The sequence below is a fragment of the Erpetoichthys calabaricus genome, chromosome 6 (genome assembly GCF_900747795.2).
Source record: "Erpetoichthys calabaricus chromosome 6, fErpCal1.3, whole genome shotgun sequence".
Taxonomy (NCBI): Eukaryota; Metazoa; Chordata; class Cladistia; order Polypteriformes; family Polypteridae; genus Erpetoichthys; species Erpetoichthys calabaricus.
In genome coordinates, this window is record NC_041399.2 from 80,583,618 (window position 1) to 80,603,350 (window position 19,733).

Below are 19,733 nucleotides of genomic sequence, written 5' to 3' on the forward strand. Positions count from 1 at the left end.
TGAAGACAAAAGGTAGTAACACCAAATATTGATTTGATTTAGATTTTTCTTTTGTTCGCTCACTTTGCATTTTGTAAATTGATAACAATAAACAATCATTATTTATATTTCTGAAAGCATTATTTATTTACAGCATTTTTGACACCTGCCTAAAACTTTTGCACAGTACTATATATATATATGTAATACATATACAGGGTGAGTCAAAATTATGTTAACACTAATGGTACTGCTATGTATAGATAGATAGATAGATAGATAGATAGATACTTTATTAATCCCGATGTGATTCACATGTATATACTTATATACAATTTTTTTGGACAATTTATGTGCCACATATGGTACATGTGTTGAACATGATGGCGAACAGGTTGAGACATTCCTGTAAATCATCTTGCACATATGAAGTATGTTTTGTGAATACTGTAAACTGTTAGCCATCCAAATGTTAACATAATTTTGACTCACCCTGCGTCTGTGTGTGGGTGTATATATATATATCTATACTAATAAAAGGCAAACCCCTCACTGACTGACTCACTGACTGACTGACTCACTCACTCAACACTAATTCTCCAACTTCCCGTGTAGGTAGAAGGCTGAAATTTGGCAGGCTCATTCCTTACAGCTTACTTACAAAAGTTAGGCAGGTTTCATTTCGAAATTCTATGCGTAATGGTCATAACTGGAACCTGTTTTTTGTCCATATACTCTAATGGAGGAGGCGGAGTCACGTATCGCATCATCACGTATTACGCCTCCTACGTAATCATGTGAACTGAAAACAAGGAAGAGATTTACAGCACGAGTCAAACGCGGGAACGAAGGTAAATGACGTTAATTGTTGAGTGTCTTTTAATACTGTGTAATTGTTGAGTGTCTTTTAATACTGTGTAATCAAGTGATCACTCAAGTGAAGGCAGCTTCACAAAAAACCAGATCCTTAACAAACTGTTATTGGTATATTTTCCCTCAATTTTAAAAGGTTTTCTTTTCTTCTGAATAAAAATTTCAAAGCAGTACTTCCCCGGTGCAAAGCGCGTGGATTTGAGCGACTGACACATACAGACATATTCATGAGTGCAAGTACTTCGGAAAGAAAGCACCGTGTAAACCTAAAGTTTAAATTAAGTTCATAGACCTACAAAAGGTTGCCATTGATTTGAGGCAAGATTGCTTTTCTCCTGTACAACTATACGTTGCATTCTTAACAGTAAGCTTGCACAGCTTGGTCATATTCCAACCGGAGTGCTGTGCTGAACTGACAACGTGGTATACAAACAGAACAATCGTAAAAACAGGATTAAATAAAAAGGCTACTTCCGTTGGCGAAGCAATGAAAAAGGAAGACCTTATATGGCATTCGTTTATAAAATAGCGGAGAGGCTGTGTGAACTCAGCTTCACAAAAAACAGATCCTTAACAAATTGTTATTGGTATATTTTCCTTCAATTTAAAAAGGTTTTCTTTTCTTCTTTATAAAAATTTAAAAGCAGTACTTCGCTGGTGCGAAGCGCGGGGATTTCAGCGACTGACGCATACAGATATATTCATGAGTGCAGGTACTATGGAAACAGAGCACCGTGTAAACTTAAAGTTTAAATTAAGTTCATAGACCTACAAAAGGTTGCCATTGATTTGAGGCAAGATTGCTTTTCTCCTGTACAACTATACGTTGCATTCTTAACAGTAAGCTTGCACGGCTTGGTCATATTCCAACCGGAGTGCTGAACTGACAACGTGGTATACAAACAGAACAATCGTAAAAACAGCGGAGAGGCTGTGTGAAGTCAGCTTCACAAAAAAACAGATCCTTAACAAATTGTTATTGGTATATTTTCACTCAATTTAAAAAGGTTTTCTTCTCAATAAAAATTTAAAAGCAGTACTTCACCGCTGCCAAGCACGGGGATGTATATATATATATACAGTGGTGTGAAAAACTATTTGCCCCCTTCCTGATTTCTTATTCTTTTGCATGTTTGTCACACAAAATGTTTCTGATCATCAAACACATTTAACCATTAGTCAAATATAACACAAGTAAACACAAAATGCAGTTTTTAAATGATGGTTTTTTATTATTTAGGGAGAAAATAAATCCAAACCTACATGGCCCTGTGTGAAAAAGTAATTGCCCCCCTTGTTAAAAATAACCTAACTGTGGTGTATCACACCTGAGTTCAATTTCCGTAGCCACCCCAGGCCTGATTACTGCCACACCTGTTTCAATCAAGAAATCACTTAAATAGGAGCTGCCTGACACAGAGAAGTAGACCAAAGCATCTCAAAAGCTAGACATCATGCCAAGATCCAAAGAAATTCAGGAACAAATGAGAACGAGAAGTAATTGAGATCTATCAGTCTGGTAAAGGTTATAAAGCCATTTCTAAAGCTTTGGGACTCCAGCGAACCACAGTGAGAGCCATTATCCACAAATGGCAAAAAACATGGAACAGTGGTGAACCTTCCCAGGAGTGGCCGGGCGACCAAAATTACCCAAGAGCGCAGAGACGACTCATCCGAGAGGTCACAAAAAGACCCCAGGACAACGTCTAAAGAACTGCAGGCCTCACTTGCCTCAATTTAGGTCAGTGTTCACGACTCCACCATAAGAAAGAGACTGGGCAAAAACGGCCTGCATGGCAGATTTCCAAGACGCAAACCACTGTAAGCAAAAAGAACATTAGGGCTTGTCTCAATTTTGCTAAGAAACATCTCAATGATTGCCAAGACTTTTGGGAAAATTACCTTGTGGACTGATGAGTCAAAAGTTGAACTTTTTGGAAAGCAAATGTCCCGTTACATCTGGCGTAAAAGGAACACAGCATTTCAGAAAAAGAACATCATACCAACAGTAAAATATGGTGGTGGTAGTGTGATGGTCTGGGGTTGTTTTGCTGCTTCAGGACCTGGAAGGCTTGCTGTGATAGATGGAACCAAGAATTCTACTGTCTACCAAAAAAATCCTGAAGGAGAATGTCCGGCCATCTGTTCGTCAACTCAAGCTGAAGCGATCTTGGGTGCTGCAACAGGACAATGACCCAAAACACACCAGCAAATCCACCTCTGAATGGCTGAAGAAAAACAAAATGAAGACTTTGGAGTGGCCTAGTCAAAGTCCTGACCTGAATCCAATTGAATCCAATTGAGATGCTATGGCATGACCTTAAAAAGGCGGTTCATGCTAGAAAACCCTCAAATAAAGCTGAATTACAACAATTTTGCAAAGATGAGTGGGCCAAAATTCCTCCAGAGCGCTGTAAAAGACTCATTGCAAGTTATCGCAAACGCTTGATTGCAGTTATTGCTGCTAAGGGTGGCCCAACCAGTTATTAGGTTCAGGGGGCAATTACTTTTTCACACAGGGTCATGTAGGTTTGGATTTTTTTTTTCTCCCCCTAAATAATAAAAACCACCATTTACAACTGCATTTTGTGTTTACTTTGTGTTATATTTGACTAATGGTTAAAATGTGTTTGATGATCAGAAACATTTTGTGTGACAAACATGCAAAAGAATAAGAAATCAGGAAGGGGGCAAATAGTTTTTCACACCACTGTATATATATATATATATATATATGGATAGATAGATAGATAGATAGATAGATAGATAGATAGATAGATAGATATGTATGTATGTAGATATGTATATATATGTATATATGTAGATATGTAAATATGTATATGTATATATATATATGTGTCTGTATGTGTATAGATATATTTATATATATATATGTATGTGTGTATGTATGTAGGTGTGTATATGTATATATATGTTGATATATGTATATATATATATGTGGATGTGTATATGTATATATATGTATATATATGTAGATATGTGTATATGTAGATATGTATATATAAGTATATATGTTTATGTATATATATATATGTTTACATAACCTCTTTAACACACTACTTCTCTGCTGCGAAGTGCGGGTATTTCGCTAGTATTATATATATATATATATATATATATATATATATATACACACACACACACACACACACACACAGTACATACAGGGGTGCGCAAAAGTAGATTTACAGTTGTGAGTTCGCTGGAATAATAACCTCCATTCCTTTTTCCATATGAACAACTGTAAACCTACAGTGGGTACGGAAAGTATTCAGACCCCCTTCAATTTTTCACTCTTTGTTATATTGCAGCCATTTGCTAAAATCATTTAAATTAATTTTTTTCCTCATTAATGTACATACAGCACCCCATATTGACAGACAAAAAAAAGAATTTTTGAAATTGTTGCAGATTTATTAAAAAAGAAAAACTGAAATATCACATGGTCCTAAGTATTCAGACCCTTTGCTCAGTATTTAGTAGAAGCACCCTTTTGAGCTAATACAGCCATGAGTCTTCTTGGGAAAGATGCAACAAGTTTTTCACACCTGGATTTGGGGATCCTCTGCCATTCCTCCTTGCAGATCCTCTCCAGTTCTGTCAGGTTGGATGGTAAACGTTGGTGGACAGCCATTTTTAGGTCTCTCCAGAGATGCTCAATTGGGTTTAAGTCAGGGCTCTGGCTGGGCCATTCAAGAACATTCGCAGAGTTGTTGTGAAGCCACTCCTTCGTTATTTTAGCTGTGTGCTTAGGGTCATTGTCTTGTTGGAAGATAAACCTTCAGCCCAGTCTGAGGTCCTTAGCACTCTGGAGAAGGTTTTTGTCCAGGATATCCCTGTACTTGGCCGCATTCATCTTTCCCTCGATTGCAACCAGTCGTCCTGTCCCCTGCAGCTGAAAAACACCCCCACGCATGATGCTGCCACCGCCATGCTTCACTGTGGGGACTGTATTGGACATGTGATGAGCAGTGCCTGGTTGTCTCCACACATACCGCTTAGAATTAAGGCCAAAACGTTCTATCTTGGTCTCATCAGACCAGAGAATCTTCTTTCTCACCATCTCAGAGTCCTTCAGGTGTCTTTTAGCAAACTTTATGCGGGCTGTCATGTGTTTTGCACTGAGGAGAGGCTTCCGACAGGCCACTCTGCCATAAAGCCCTGACTGGTGGAGGGCTGCAGTGATGGTTGACTTTCTACAACTTTCTCCCATCTCCTGACTGCATCTTTGGAGCTCAGCAAAAGTGATCTTTGGGTTCTTCTTTACCTCTCTCACCAAGGCTCTTCTCCCCCGGCAGCTCAGCTTGGCCGGACGGCCAGCTCTAGGAAGGGTTCTGGTCGTCCCAAACGTCTTCCATTTAAGGATTATGGAGGCCACTGTGCTCTTGGGAACCTTAAGTGCAGCAGAATTTTTTTTGTAACCTTGGCCAGATCTGTGCCTTGCCACAATTCTGTCTCTGAGCTCTTCAGGCAGTTCCTTTGACCTCATGATTCTCATTTGCTCTGACATGCATTGTGAGCTGTAAGGTCTTATATAGACAGGTGTGTGGCTTTCCTAATCAAGTCCAATCAGTATAATCAAACACAGCTGGACTCAAATGAAGGTGATCTCAAGGATGATCAGAAGAAATGGAAAGCACCTGAGTTAAATATATGAGTGTCACAGCAAAGGGTCTGAATACTTAGGACCATGTGATATTTCAGTTTTTCTTTTTTAATAAATCTGCAACAATTTCAAAAATTCTTTTTTTTGTCTGTCAATATGGGGTGCTATGTGTACATTAATGAGGAAAAAAATTAATTTAAATGATTTTAGCAAATGGCTGCAATATAACAAAGAGTGAAAAATTGAAGGGGGTCTGAATACTTTCCGTACCCACTGTACTTTTTGCCGACCTCGCAGAGGGTAATATGAACTCACAGGAAGAGTGTCATGTAACCGGGAAAGGTGGGCAAAAGTAGCATTACATCTGCCTCGCATGCTACATGACCTTCTGCCTCTGAGCCAGCTTGACCCTCTGCACCTGAGGGGACTTAGAATTTTTTCCAGCCCCTGTTGCAAACTACATTCCTCTTTGCTCGCCTCAGCTACACGACACTCTGCCTCCAAGCTGGCATGACCCATTGCTATCCTTGGCTACATGACCTCTGCTACTCCACTGGGCCACATACCATGACCCTCTGCCTTTTTGACTATTAAGCCCACCACCGCCTTTAAATCAGAGTTCAGGGACTTCACAGCCCTGGGCCAGAAGCAAACAGACATCTGGTCATGTACCCGCCAGGCCAGTTGCATGTGCAAAGTCCCTGGGTCATCATCTGGGCATGTAGGTGACGTGGGGGAGGGGACAAAAGCTTGGCTCAAGGGCTGACTTTCAACAGATTGCAGCAAGGGAGCTGCTCTGCTACGTATGACACCCCAACTCAGAATCAGGTCGTTTATGAATGATTTAGTACAGAATTCCCCACGAATGTGCGGTGCAGAAGAGGAAGAGGGAGCGGCTACTCATCCGGGCCATTCCCCGACCCCGTCTCGAACGGCCCTCTGCGCCAGTCCACCCCCCTACAGGGGGACGGTGGCCTCTGGCTATTCCTGGCTCACCCAGGCTCCACAGTGCTAGGGTATCGTCACATTTAGGAGGGGTTCTGACTTAGATGCGTTCAGTCATAATCTTGTAAATGGTAGCTTCGCACCATTGGCTCCTCAACAAATCACACACATCAAATGTCTGAACCTGCGGTTCCTCTCATACTGAGCAGGATTGCTATTGTGACAACACCATCATCATTAGGGTAAAACTAACCTGTCTCAACAGTCTAAACCCAGCTCACGTTCCCTGTTAGTGAGTGAACAATCCAACGCTTGGTGAATTCTGCTTCACAATGATAGGAAGAGCTGACATCGAAGGATCAACAGTGTCGTTGTTATGAATGCTTGGCCGGCAGAAGCCATTCATCCCTATAATAATTTTTCTGACACTTCCTGCTTGAAATCCAAAAAGCTAGAAGGATCGTGAGGCCCCGCTTTCACAGTCTGTACTCATGCTGAAAATCAAGATCAAACGAGCTCCGCACCCTTCTGCTCCACAGGAGATTTCTGGCCTCCCTGAGCTCGCCTCAGGACACCTCTGTTACGTTTTGACAGGTGTACTGTACCACTCAAACTCCCCACCTGCCACTGTCCCCGGAGAGGGTATCGCCCAAGGGTGTTGTCAGGTGCTTGATGCCAGAAGAGAATCCTCATCCCACCTCACCGGGTGTGTGAAAAATGGTAAGAGTAGCGGTATTACACTGGGGGTGCCCCAGGCAAGCTTGGGGGCCTCCCACTTATTCTACACCTCTCATGTCTCTTCACAGTGCCAGACTAGAGTCAAGCTCAAAAGGGTCTTCTTTGCCCACTGATTCTGCCAAGCCCTTTCCCTTGGCTGTGGTTTTGCTAAATAGTAGGTAGGGACAGTGGGAATCTCGTTCATCTATTCATGTGTGTCACTAATTAGATGACGAGGTATTTGGCTAGTTAAGAGCCCAAGGCAGGACTATTCAGTTTTTTTTATGTTGCTCGTCAACCGTGCCCCTCAGGTCCTCATGTCATCTAAGTAATGTGTAGCATACACTCCTTACGGCCAACAACAGCATAGTCGGCTTGGTATGGTTCAAGGGATGTAATCATCACAAGATTCCATTTGGAATGCAGCCAGGGAGGCTCAATTCAGTACTCGGCCAGGGAGGCCCAAAGTTTCATGTTATGGTACTAATTCCTGGCCCTATCTTGTAATTGTTATAGGTTTTTATAAGTAAGGTAGAAGATGGGTTCATGCTATGGACCTTATTGTTGTTTTGCACACTACAGGCATTTCGCTAGTTAAGAGAGTCATAGTTACTCCCGGCGTTTACCCGCGCTTCATTGAATTTCTTCACTTTGACATTCAGAGCACTGGGCAGAAATCACATTGCATCATCACCACTCTATGGCCCTCACAATGCTTTGTTATAATTAAGCAATCGGATTCCCCTGGTCCGCATCAGTTCTAAGCCAACTGCTAAGAGCCAGCTGAGGCCACGCACTGGGCCCAAGTCCCTACCGCCGCCACCAGGGAGAAAGGTAGGGTGTCAGACACAGGCCAACATGCAAGACAGCTAGGGCAATCCACAGAAAGGGCCCGGCACACATCCAGATTTACTGCCTTGGGACACCCCTGGTGCTTCGTCCAGTCGTGGCTTACGCCCAGCCCCGCTTTGCACCTCAGCCCGACTGACCCAGTTCTTACAGCCAATCTTTATCCCAAAGTTACGGATCCGGCTTGCTGACTTCCCTTACCTACATTGTTCTAACATGCCACAGGCTATTCACCTTGGAGACCTGTTGCAGATATGGGTACGGCCCGGCGCAAGATTTACACCCTCTCCTCCAGATTTTCAAGGGCCGACAAGATTTCTCTGGATGCTGCAGAAATATGACACTTTCCGAGGTACAGGCCCCTCTCTTGGGATGAACCCATTCCGGGGCGGCCCTGCTGCCCTTCAACAAGAACAGCGAATTCTCCCTGGGGCTCCTGCCAGCTTCTCCGGGATCGTTTTCGTCACTGCACTGGATGCCCTCAACCCTGGGGGTGTCCCTCTCCACCACTCCGGATTTGGGGATCTGGACCTGACTCCCTTTCAAAAGGCACAGGGCAACAAAGGCCATCGCCCCACAAATCGAAAAGGCGCTCGCCTTAGGACCGATTAACCACATGTTCATCTGCTGTTCACGTGGAACCCTGCTCCACTTCGGCCTTCAAAGCACTTGTTTGAATATTTGCTATTACCACCAAGATCTGCACCCGCGGTGGCTCTGCCCGGCCCCTTGCCCTAGGCTTCAGCGAGCACCGCGGCAGCTCTCCTACTCATCGTGGCTTAGCCCTCACGGCCACCAGATCCAGTGAGGGCCGGGTATGGGCCCGACACTCCAACGCCATCCATTTTCAGGGCTGGTTGATTCGGCAGATGAATTGTTACACACTCCTTAGCGGGTTCCGACTGCCATGGCCACCGTCCTGCTGTCCGTATCAACGAACACATTTTTTTGTAGGATCTGATGAGTGTCTGCATTGGGCGACCTAATCTGGCGTTTGGTTCATCCCGCAGCGCCAGTTCTGTTTACCAAAAGTGGCCCACTAGGCACTTGGCATTCCAAGTTTTGGCCCCAAGGCCTCTTATCATTCGCTTTAACAGATAAAACTGCGTTCGACGAGTGCCAGCTATCCTGAGGGAAACATCAGCGAGAACCAGCTACTAGATGGTTTGATTAGTCTTTCGCCCCTATACCCAGGTTGGATGACCGATTTGCACGTTAGGACCGCTAGGAGACCTCCACCAGAGTTTCCTCTGGCTTTGCCCTGCTCAGGCATAGACCACCACCTTTTGGGTCCTATCACATATGCTCTGGCTCCACCTCCCCAGGCAGTGCGGGCGAGACAGGCTGGCAGTGCGCCCAGGCTTCGGGGGGCCAAGGATCCTGCCATTCACTTTCATTGCACCACAGAGTTTCGAGCAAAGCCCTCCAACTCATGCATGTGTTAGACTCCTTGGTCCATGTTTCAAGACGGGTCGGGTGGGGAGCCGATGTACATGGGTGCACCCCACCCCGGCAGCATGGCGCAGCGAAGGACGCACTGTGGACAGTCTGACAAGGTGATGTATTTTCACAAAAAATTGTAAATCTGGTTCAGCCTACTGAGAAGCAGTACAACTTGTGCAGTTAGGTACTGCAGCTAACCAAACACACAAAAACTCTTTAAATATATTTTTTCCCAGTAAGAGCCAGGTGTAATAATGTCTAGGCTGGTCATCTTTAAAGACACCATGATACAAAGTTTACATCACAGCATGATAAAGGCTATTTAGTCTATTTTCACATTTATTTCATAATGCTTTGAATATACAGATAGGAATGTCTTGTGACAGCTTTTTGTCAGACACTGTAGTTAAGCTGGTGAACTGTTTCTTGACTGCAGGCAAGGTTTCAGTAGAGTGGCAGGACTGATGACCATTCAAGATCTGGTTGCCCTCTAGTAACAACACCAGAGTATTATCAACACATTAGAACTGTTCATCTGCCATATCATTTCAGAACTGGCACATGCATTGTTGCAGAAACTACTAGAAGGCACAAAGCCTGCAGTGTCGACAAGACAGTGAGGGCTAGGCTCCATGGTGCTTGCTTCAGAACAAGGCAAAATATCAGCATTCCACTGCTCATACATCTTAGACATCTAACCCTATAGCATGATACCATCAGACAGCACACAGCTGCTATAGCCCCAGAGGTACTTAACAATAAATGCTTGTGTGTAAAGGAGCGACTTTGGCCTCCCTTCTCTACTAACATTGACCCAGTAAACTCTCTCTTGGTCTGCCTTCTCTTCTGAACTTGACCCTGTGACTCAGTTCATACCAGCCAATGGCCAGCAATTTTGTTTGGTTCTTTTGCAAGAATGGAATAAAATATAATTATAAAAGGTTATGGTATATACTTTTATTTTTCATCTTTTCATATTAATCCAAATTGCTTGAGTATATAGAGATTTTGGCTTAAATATTCCAATTCATGGGGAAGGCACAGTACCAGAGGGGAACATGGAAAAAAAAGTATTTTAATCCATACTATCCCCACTAATGTTTAGTGGACACATGTTTATATTTATAAGTTTAATATTAAATATCTTATATAATACGCTACCGTGGCTGTCCATTTGTCTATCCAGGATTTTAAATCACCATTAGCTTGCAAACCGTTAGAACTATTCACCTGAAATTTGTTACACATATGCTACGTGACGTCCACTATCGGGGTGATGATTAACCTCCAAGGTTATTCCTCTTTTTATTTTATTTTATTGTAGCATCAACTCTTGGCAGCGGCCAGCAGGGCAGCCATGCGGCACACGCATACGGGCGCTGTTCTCATCCCTACTACCTATACCGTCACTTCCCCCACCTCTTCATATTTTAAATTCTTGAGGCAGATTGAAGAAAAAATACTAAGTAATTGCAACACAAACACTGACTTAATCAGTTTTAACGTGAAAAAGATGCCAACGAAAGAAGAGCAGGCCACTAGGGTGGAGAAAAGAAGAGCTAATCAAGAAGCAGCAAGCAATTCAACCTCTGAGCAAATGAATGCTAAATATACAGAGAAAGTGTATGAAAACTATGAATGCTCAAGTCAAGTGTATTTATGCACGTTATCATGCAGTGTGCCATTACTGGTTGTATATAACTAGACAAATAATTAAAGAAACCTCTTAAAATCACTATTTTAAATAAAATTCTGAATATAAGAACTTACCATTCGAAAACATGAAATGAAGTTCAAATGGCTCCAACTGACTTTCTCCCAGCTCTGGAATGACTGGATAAAACACAAGTACATACTGACTGCTGTCTTTTCCAGGGCTATTTTCAGCAACCAAAAGACTCTGAAAGTACACAGAAAACTAGATTTCAGATCATGTCACATATTTTAATAATACAAAAGAACTTTAATTATGTATATACTAATATTAAATGTGCAATGTTACTACTGCTTTTCAGAATATATACGAGTTAAAAGGAGGACTCATTATTAAATAAAAATAAGAAAATAATGTTACAAATATATATCAGCATTTTTTAAATAGTGAGAAGAACATACAGAAATATCTTGCAATAGAAAACCAATAGTACTCCCAAAAGTAATGCTTTGCGATAGACTAGAGTTGGATTATATAATGCATTGGAAGACAATACAGATTTGTTTTTATTCAAACATATATTTTGTGGATTATCTGCCTTTTATCCTAAGGCAGTGCAAATTAAAGATGTATACAAGTATAATGGGTGATAAAAATGCAGGTTTTTTGTATAATAAATAAGACCTTTAATATTTAACATGTGTGTTTTCTTTTAAGATTATTTGGATAAGATTAAGTTTTTAAATGATGAAACTGTGTGAACAAGACTAACTATATTATAGAGCTCATAAGGGAAAACTAACAATGCTTTAAATTCTGTGTATTTTAACAGAAGTAGTTAGCAGAATGTTAAGAAAAGCTAATGCAGGCATATGACAATTCAGCTGAGAGATAAGTAATGACATTATACTATCAGGGAGAGCTGGGGAATGGGTGGAGAACATTTAGAAGCTGAACTGTGAATTAAAATAATTATCTGCAGGTTAGTGAGAGAAGGTTTTTATTTTATTTTATTAAAAGAAAATAACATTCCATACAATCAAGTCAAAGTTAACAAGACTCAATTCAAACCCCACCCAAGAGAAAGACAGGAAGGCCAACAGCCAAAGTAAATCATTAAGAGTAGAAAAGAGGGAAGAGAATACTTTTCTCCAATATACTGTAAATTCTTGTTCTAAAATGTTATTGATTAGATAATTTGTTTTTTAAAAAGTTTTGAACAGAACTTCTAAGTGAGAATTTGATTTTTTCCAGTTTCAAATAGTATACAACATCAGTTACCCACTGACTTAAAAGAGGTGGGCTAGGATTCTTCCAGTTGAGCAAGGGAAGTCTACATGCTAGTAGTGAAGTAATGGTAATTACAGTTAGTTTGTCCTTCTGCACTTTAAGCCCAAATGGGAGTACACCAAAAACAGCTGATAATGGATTAGGAGTGACTGTGACACCAAGGCTCCCTGACAGGCACTTAAAGATTTGGATCCAGAACTATGCTAATTTGGTGCACGCTCAAAACATGTGGCCCAGTGAGGCTGGAGCTCGATTGCAATGTTTGCACATTCAATCTTGCAGTGAAAACATTTTGGACAATCTTAAATGAGATAGATATGCTCGATAAAAGATTTTAAGTTTAATGATTGAAAGCTTTGCGCTTATGGAACTAGAGTGAATTCTGTGCATGGCTGCCTTCCACTCCTTTTCTGAAATGCTGAATAAAAGTTCCTTTCCCCACTGTACTCTGGGATCTTTGAAACAAAGGGATTTTAAAATGTTTTTATATATTATAGAAATGCTGCCGAATTCTTCATGACTGATCAATATTTCTTCTGGAATAGAAAGAGGTGGGAGGTGAGGAACATTGGGCAGATTTTGTTTAGCAATGTTTTGAATTTGGAAATAGTGGAAAAACTGTGTTGATGGGAAGCTAAATTTGGAGTGTAATTGTTTGTAGGATGCAAAGACATCTATATACAAATCTCTAAATGATTTAATCCCATACGTTTTAAAAACGTCAAAAACTGTGTAAGTTTGAGAGGGCAGAAAAAGGTGGTTATTGTGTAGAGGTGCCAAAGATAAAAGGTTCTCTATTATAAAGTGCTTCCTACATCGGTTCCATACTCTGAATGAATGAAGGACAACTGGGTTGTTAGTATATTGACGGTACTTTATATTCCATTCTTTGTACACTAGTAAATATAAAGAAGTACTGCATGATTTTATTTCTATTGTGGACCAAGCTTGTGCGTGTTCATCTATTTGTGTCAACATCAATTGAAAGTTAGGTAGAGCCATGCCACCTTCTGCTTTAGGTCATTGTAGGGTGGCCCATTGGATGGATGAATGTTTTGAATTTCAAGTAAATGAGTTTATGATTGAGTATAATTTCTTAAAAAATTATTTGTTAATGTATATGAGAATGCTTTGAAAGAGAAAAAGCAGCTTAGGAAGGAATTCATCTTAACAGTGTTAATTCTCCCTGCTAAACTGGAGAGTAAACCCATCTATGCACATCTTGTTTATGTTTTCATGCAGACTGCAAAATTTTGTTGAAAAAAAGCTTTATATTTACTTGTGATGTTTACCCCTAGGTATTTAAACTGATCTACGATGATAAAAGGGAAGGTGTCCAATTGTAATGTTAAGTGCTAGAGAGTTCACTGGAAAAAGCAAACGTTTATTCAAATTAATTTTGACTCCAGATATCTTTTGTGATTCTGCTAGTGCTGTCAGGACTTCAGGCACATAATTTTGTTGGCCTTATATTTGATATATTTTCTGTTCAAGTCCTTCTCTGATAATCCCATTTATCTCAGATGCATTTTGAAAGTGAACAGCCAATGAATTGTTCAATGGCGATTGCAAATAACAGTGGTGACAGAGGGCATCCTTGTCTAGTACCATGTTCTAGTTTGAATTAGTCTGAAATAATGTTGTTAATACAAACTGAAGCTTCTGGACTGGCATGTAATAGTTTGACCAATGCACATATGTTTGGGCCAAACCCAAATTTGTGCAATGTAGTGAATACGTAGTCCCTTTCAACCATATTGAATGCTTTTTCTGCACCCAAAACTAATAAGATATCTGGTGTGTTAGACATTATGGGTGAATATACTGCATTAAAGAGGCATTGAAGATTGGAAGCTACTAAATGTCTGCCTTTAAAATATCTGGTTCGGTCTTGTGACATTACCGAAAGGAAGCACTTTCTCAATCCTTCTAGCTAGAACTTTGGAGAGTATTTTAACAGTATTATTCAGTAATTTCACCTTCTTGGTTTCCTATTTATTTTTGTGGGAGAGATATGAAATAATCTGACTTAAAAAAGTTTTCAGAGTTTCCCAGAGTATTCCTGCAGAGACCTTTGAGGATGCATTTGTCTCTAAGAAATAATCATTTTGCCTGGATATAAATTCTGTACAGTTCTCCCCAGCTAAAAATAGGGGGTCAAGATGCCAGTTGCTAGATGAGTATGTGGGGTGTAGTGATTTGTGCTCCATGTTCAGAGATAATGATTGTGCCATACTTGCAAGATTTGATCTTGGGTAAAAAAAACATATCTATATTAAAAAAAATAATTAAATTCTTGAGTAACAAAGACGTACTGGTAAGAAGGAGGAATATATGCTCTCCCGTTCAGATTTAGAAATCTCTGCGGGTCTGGTAAGTTAGGATTAATTACTAACTGTGTAATTCTTTTTGTAGTATTAGATGTTATCACCCCTGTAGCTGAAGACCTATACAGGATTGGATTTAAAACACAAAGTTTCCAGCCATTATAAATTTATGAGTGTTCACATTACAAATAGATGCAAATACGTTCTGTATGAAATCTCTATTATTCACATTGGGTGTGTAGATATTTATCAAAATGTACTTTACAAGTAAATCGATTACTCATCATGATCACATATCGCCCTACAGGGTCAGATATTACATCTGATACTACAAATGAAATCTTTCTACAGTATGTATAAGCATCTCTAGTTTTCTTTGTATAGCTAGGGAGGAATATTTGGAAAGTCCAATCTCTGCAACTGAAACCAATCCTTGCTTAATAAGTGAGTCTATTGTAAAAATACAATCTTGGCATTTAGGCCTGTTATGTGAGAGAATACTTTCTTCCTCTTTGTCGTTGAGATCTTTGACATTCCAGCTCAAAAGATCACTCTTTGGTCAGAGACACACTGCTTCTGAACTTTTGTTGATATTGTATAGACTTAAATTAAGATAGTACATTACATAAAATATCTTTAACCTTAATTTCCAATTTTGCCAGGAGTTATGGCTATGAAGCTTATTGTTGTTTTGGCCCTTACAATTGTGGGGATAAAAAGGACCAAATAGACATAGCTTGTTCTTTACCTCCTGCACATATTTTTTTTGCCTCCCTAAGTGAGACTAGACCACACTTCACTAGGTCCCAGTTTTCTGACATGCCTAGAGACAGAGCATTCCCAAAACAAAAGAAGCCCCCTAGCTGCTGTGTAGAAAGATTAAAGTAGAGATACAGTATCTATTGGCAATACAGTCCAAATACTATAAACCTGGAATATAATCTTAAACGGTCCCTAAAGAATAAACCCAGGGGATGATGTTAAACAGTACCCATGGAAAAGCACATAAAATATGATAGTACAGTCCTAATACAATAAACCAAGGGTACAACGTTACACAATCCCATTGTGTGAGAGTTATAATTAGAATTGTAATTAAAACGTAAAAGTTGCAGAGAAGAGAACAGAATGTATAATTACTGCAAAAGTCTCATTGCAGATGGACCAAATTCCAGGTAAAATATTCTTTGCCTTGCTAGGTCACGATGCGACTCATAATCTTATCAAAAAGTGTCAGGATTAATTTTCTTTGATTGTTTTCTGCTTCAGCCGGAGAACTAAAAATGTAGAACTTGCCTTGAATATCCACTCTCAATTTAGCTGTATATACGAGGCTGTATCTGATTTTGGCTTTGCGTAAGCACTGTTTAACACTAGAATTACCAATGCCTACGAAAAAACTCATAAACCCAGCCCACCTTAAATCCGTCAGCGTCTATTGTTTTGTAAATGTGTCGATAAGGGCAAGCAGCCTACTATCCTATCCTTGCACCACTGCAGAAACGGCAAAAATCGCTCTCCCAGCTCAAGCTTTGTTTATCAGGGAGTGAGGCAGTACCTAGAACTGCATAGGCTAAATAATATACAGTGGGGCAAAAAAGTATTTAGTCAGCCACCATTTGTGCAAGTTCTCCCACTTAAAAAGATGAGAGAGGATTGTAATTTTCATCATAGGTATACCTCAACTATGTGAGACAAAATGAGAAAAAAAATCCAGAAAATCACATTGTCTGATTTTTGAAGAATTTATTTGCAAATTATGGTGGAAAAAAAGTATTTGGTCAATAACAATATTCATACCCTTTGTTGGCAATGACAGAGGTCAAACGTTTTCTGTAAGTCTTCACAAGGTTTTCACACACTGTTGCTGGTATTTTGGCCCATTCCTCCATGCAGATCTCCTCTAGAGCAGTGATGTTTTGGGGCTGTCGCTGGGCAACACGGACTTTCAACTCCCTCCAAAAATTTTCTATGGGGTTGAGATCTGGAGACTGGCTAGGCCACTCCAGGACCTTGAAATGCTTCTTACGAAGCCACTCCTTCATTACCCGGGCGGTGTGTTTGGGATCATTGTCATGCTGAAAGACCCAGCCATGTTTCATCTTCAATGCCCTTGCTGATGGAAGGAGGTTTTCACTCAAAATCTGACCATACATGGCCCCATTCATTCTTTCCTTCCTTTACACGGATCAGTCGTCCTGGTCCTTTTGCAGAAAAACAGCCCCAAAGCATGATGTTTCCACTCCCATGCTTTACAGTAGGTATGGTGTTCTTTGGATGCAACTCAGCATTCTTTCTCCTCCAAACACGACGAGTAGAGTTTTTACCAAAAAGTTCTATTTTGGTTTCATCTGACCATATGACATTCTCCCAATCCTCTTCTGGATCGTCCAAATGCTCTCTAGCAAACGTCAGACGGGCCTGGCTTAAGCAGGGGGACACATCTGGCACTGCAGGATTTGAGTTCCTGGCAGCGTAGTGTGTTACTGAGGGTAGCCTTTGTTACTTTGGTTCCAGCTCTCTGCAGGTCATTCACTAGGTCCCCCCCGTGTGGTTCTGGGATTTTTCCTCACCGTTCTTGTGATCATTTTGACCCCACGGGGTGAGATCTTGCGTGGAGCCCCAGATCGAGGGAGATTATCAGTGGTCTTGTATGTCTTCCATTTTCTAATAATTGCTCCCACAGTTGATTTCTTCACACCAAGCTGCTTACCTATTGCAGATTCAGTCTTCCCAGCCTGGTGCAGGTCTACAATTTTGTTTCTGGTGTCCTTTGACAGCTCTTTGGTCTTGGCCATAGTGGAGTTAGGAGTGTGACTGTTTGAGGTTGTGGACAGGTGTCTTTTATATTTATAACGAGTTCAAACAGGTGCCATTAATACAGGTAACGAGTGGAGGACAGAGGAGCCTCTTACAGAAGAAGTTACAGGTCTGTGAGAGCCAGAAATCTTGCTTGTTTGTAGGTGACCAAATACTTATTTTCCACCATAATTTGCAAATAAATTCTTTAAAATCAGACAATGTGATTTTCTGGATTTTTTTCTCATTTTGTCTCTCATAGTTGAGGTATACCTATGATGAAAATCAGGCCTCTCTCATCTTTTTAAGTGGGAGAACTTGCACAATTGGTGGCTGACTAAATACTTTTTTGCCCCACTGTATCGTTATTTGGAATACATGCACTTCATGTGTGTTCCGTGTCTACAAACATCTATGTAAGTGTAGGATGACAGGAAATGCAAGAAATATTGAATACATACCTAAAAGACAAACTTTTTTCATGTTATAGTACAAACGACAAAACTTTGACATGAAGTGTATAATGCGTGAAGACTGAAGTCCAAATATCAAATAAGCACTTTCACAAAAGGTACAAATATAACAGAAGAAGTGCGCTTTTATAATTGGGTTAATGTACTTCATTGTCATGATGTCTCTGGCAGTACAGTGGTAAGAACCGCTGACTCATAATCAAGAGGTCGCGGGTTCAAGCCTTGCCGCCTCACAAGATAAACATTTTGAGTAGTGTTATTATCTATAATAATAAAAGGCAAAGCCCTCACTGACTGACTGACTCACTCACTGACTGACTGACTGACTCATCACTAATTCTCCAACTTCCCGTGTAGGTGGAAGGCTGAAATTTGGCAGGCTCATTCCTTACAGCTTACTTACAAAAGTTACGCAGGTTTCATTTCGAAATTCAAAGCGTAATGGTCATAACTGGAACATATTTTTTGTCCATACACTGTAATGGAGGAGGCGGAGTCACGTATCGCGTCATCACGCCTCCTACGTAATCACGTGAACTAAAAACAAGGAAGAGATTTACAGCACGAGTCACACGCGGGAACGAAGGTAAATGACGTTAATTTTTGACTGTCTTTTAATACTGTGTAAGCATACATATTAACACATGTGCAATTAAACGTGTGCATTTACGGGGTGATTTCTCAGGCTTAAAAGCTCACCTTTTATCAAACGCGGGAACAAAGGTAACTGACGTTGTTCACTGTCTTTTAATACTGTGTAACCATACATATTAACACATGTGCAATTAAACGTGTGCATTTATGGGGTGATTTCTCAGGCTTAAAAGCTCGCCTTTTACTAAAAAGGTAAATGCAAAACTATTTTCAATCAGTTTATTGAAACGCTCCCGTTAAGGATTGCAATAACATATTCGCGAGAGAAAAGAACGAAGTAGGGGGAAATGGAGGAACAGCCGCAAACAGCAAAAAATTAATTAAACAATTGAGAATGGAGCGACTTAAGCATACAAGCATGTTCATAAGGGAAACAAAGCACGGTGTAAAACGTAAGTTTAAATTAAGTTTATAGAAACGCTCCCGCTGCGGATTGCAATAACATATTCGCGAGATAAAACTTTAATGAGAAGACATGAGGTATAAACGATCCACACGCCGTGGCGCAACGTTAGGGGCAACAGTTTCAACCATTCTATGATCTGCTTCTCGCAACTGAAAGACAGCACATGGCGGATGTTAGCCGACTTGCTGACCGCAACGTTAGGGGCTTCAGCTATGGCGCTGACGCCACATCTCAGTGCCAACACTTTGCAGACTGTACTTAAAAGACACGCCCTCCTCACTGGACAGTTAAAAACACCAATCAAAGTAACGATGACATCAAGTATTACCCAATCAAAAGTAGGAAAGGAGGCATCTTCATAAAATGCGTGTGGGATGATTTGCATGAGACGCTGCTTTAAAAAAAAAATTATAAAAAAAATACGGGATAAATCCCGTCCAGTATTGATTCAAAACGGGACACGCAATTTCATTCTCAAACGCGGCACCATTCCGTATTTTAAAGGACGGGTGGCAACCCTACAGTGCCAGGTAACCACCCATACAATCACATTGTGATTCAGACTAGGAATGCAATGAATGTAATTACCCCGATCTACATACAAGGCGAAAGTCTTGCAACATTCAAAGATGATGGTTTGGGATAAGTACACCATACAACATAAAAGAGCTTATGAAGCCTTGAACCGAAAAAAGCA

General features: G+C 40.6%; 1 protein-coding gene across 1 annotated transcript in view; it reads right to left on the bottom strand.

Annotated features, from left to right (window-relative positions):
• Positions 1-19,733, bottom strand: part of smchd1 (structural maintenance of chromosomes flexible hinge domain containing 1) — a 509,382-nt gene that overhangs the window by 65,858 nt on the left and 423,791 nt on the right. Inside the window, 1 exon segment of the mRNA XM_051928888.1 lies at positions 11,204-11,333. Coding sequence (XP_051784848.1) covers positions 11,204-11,333 — 130 coding nt within the window.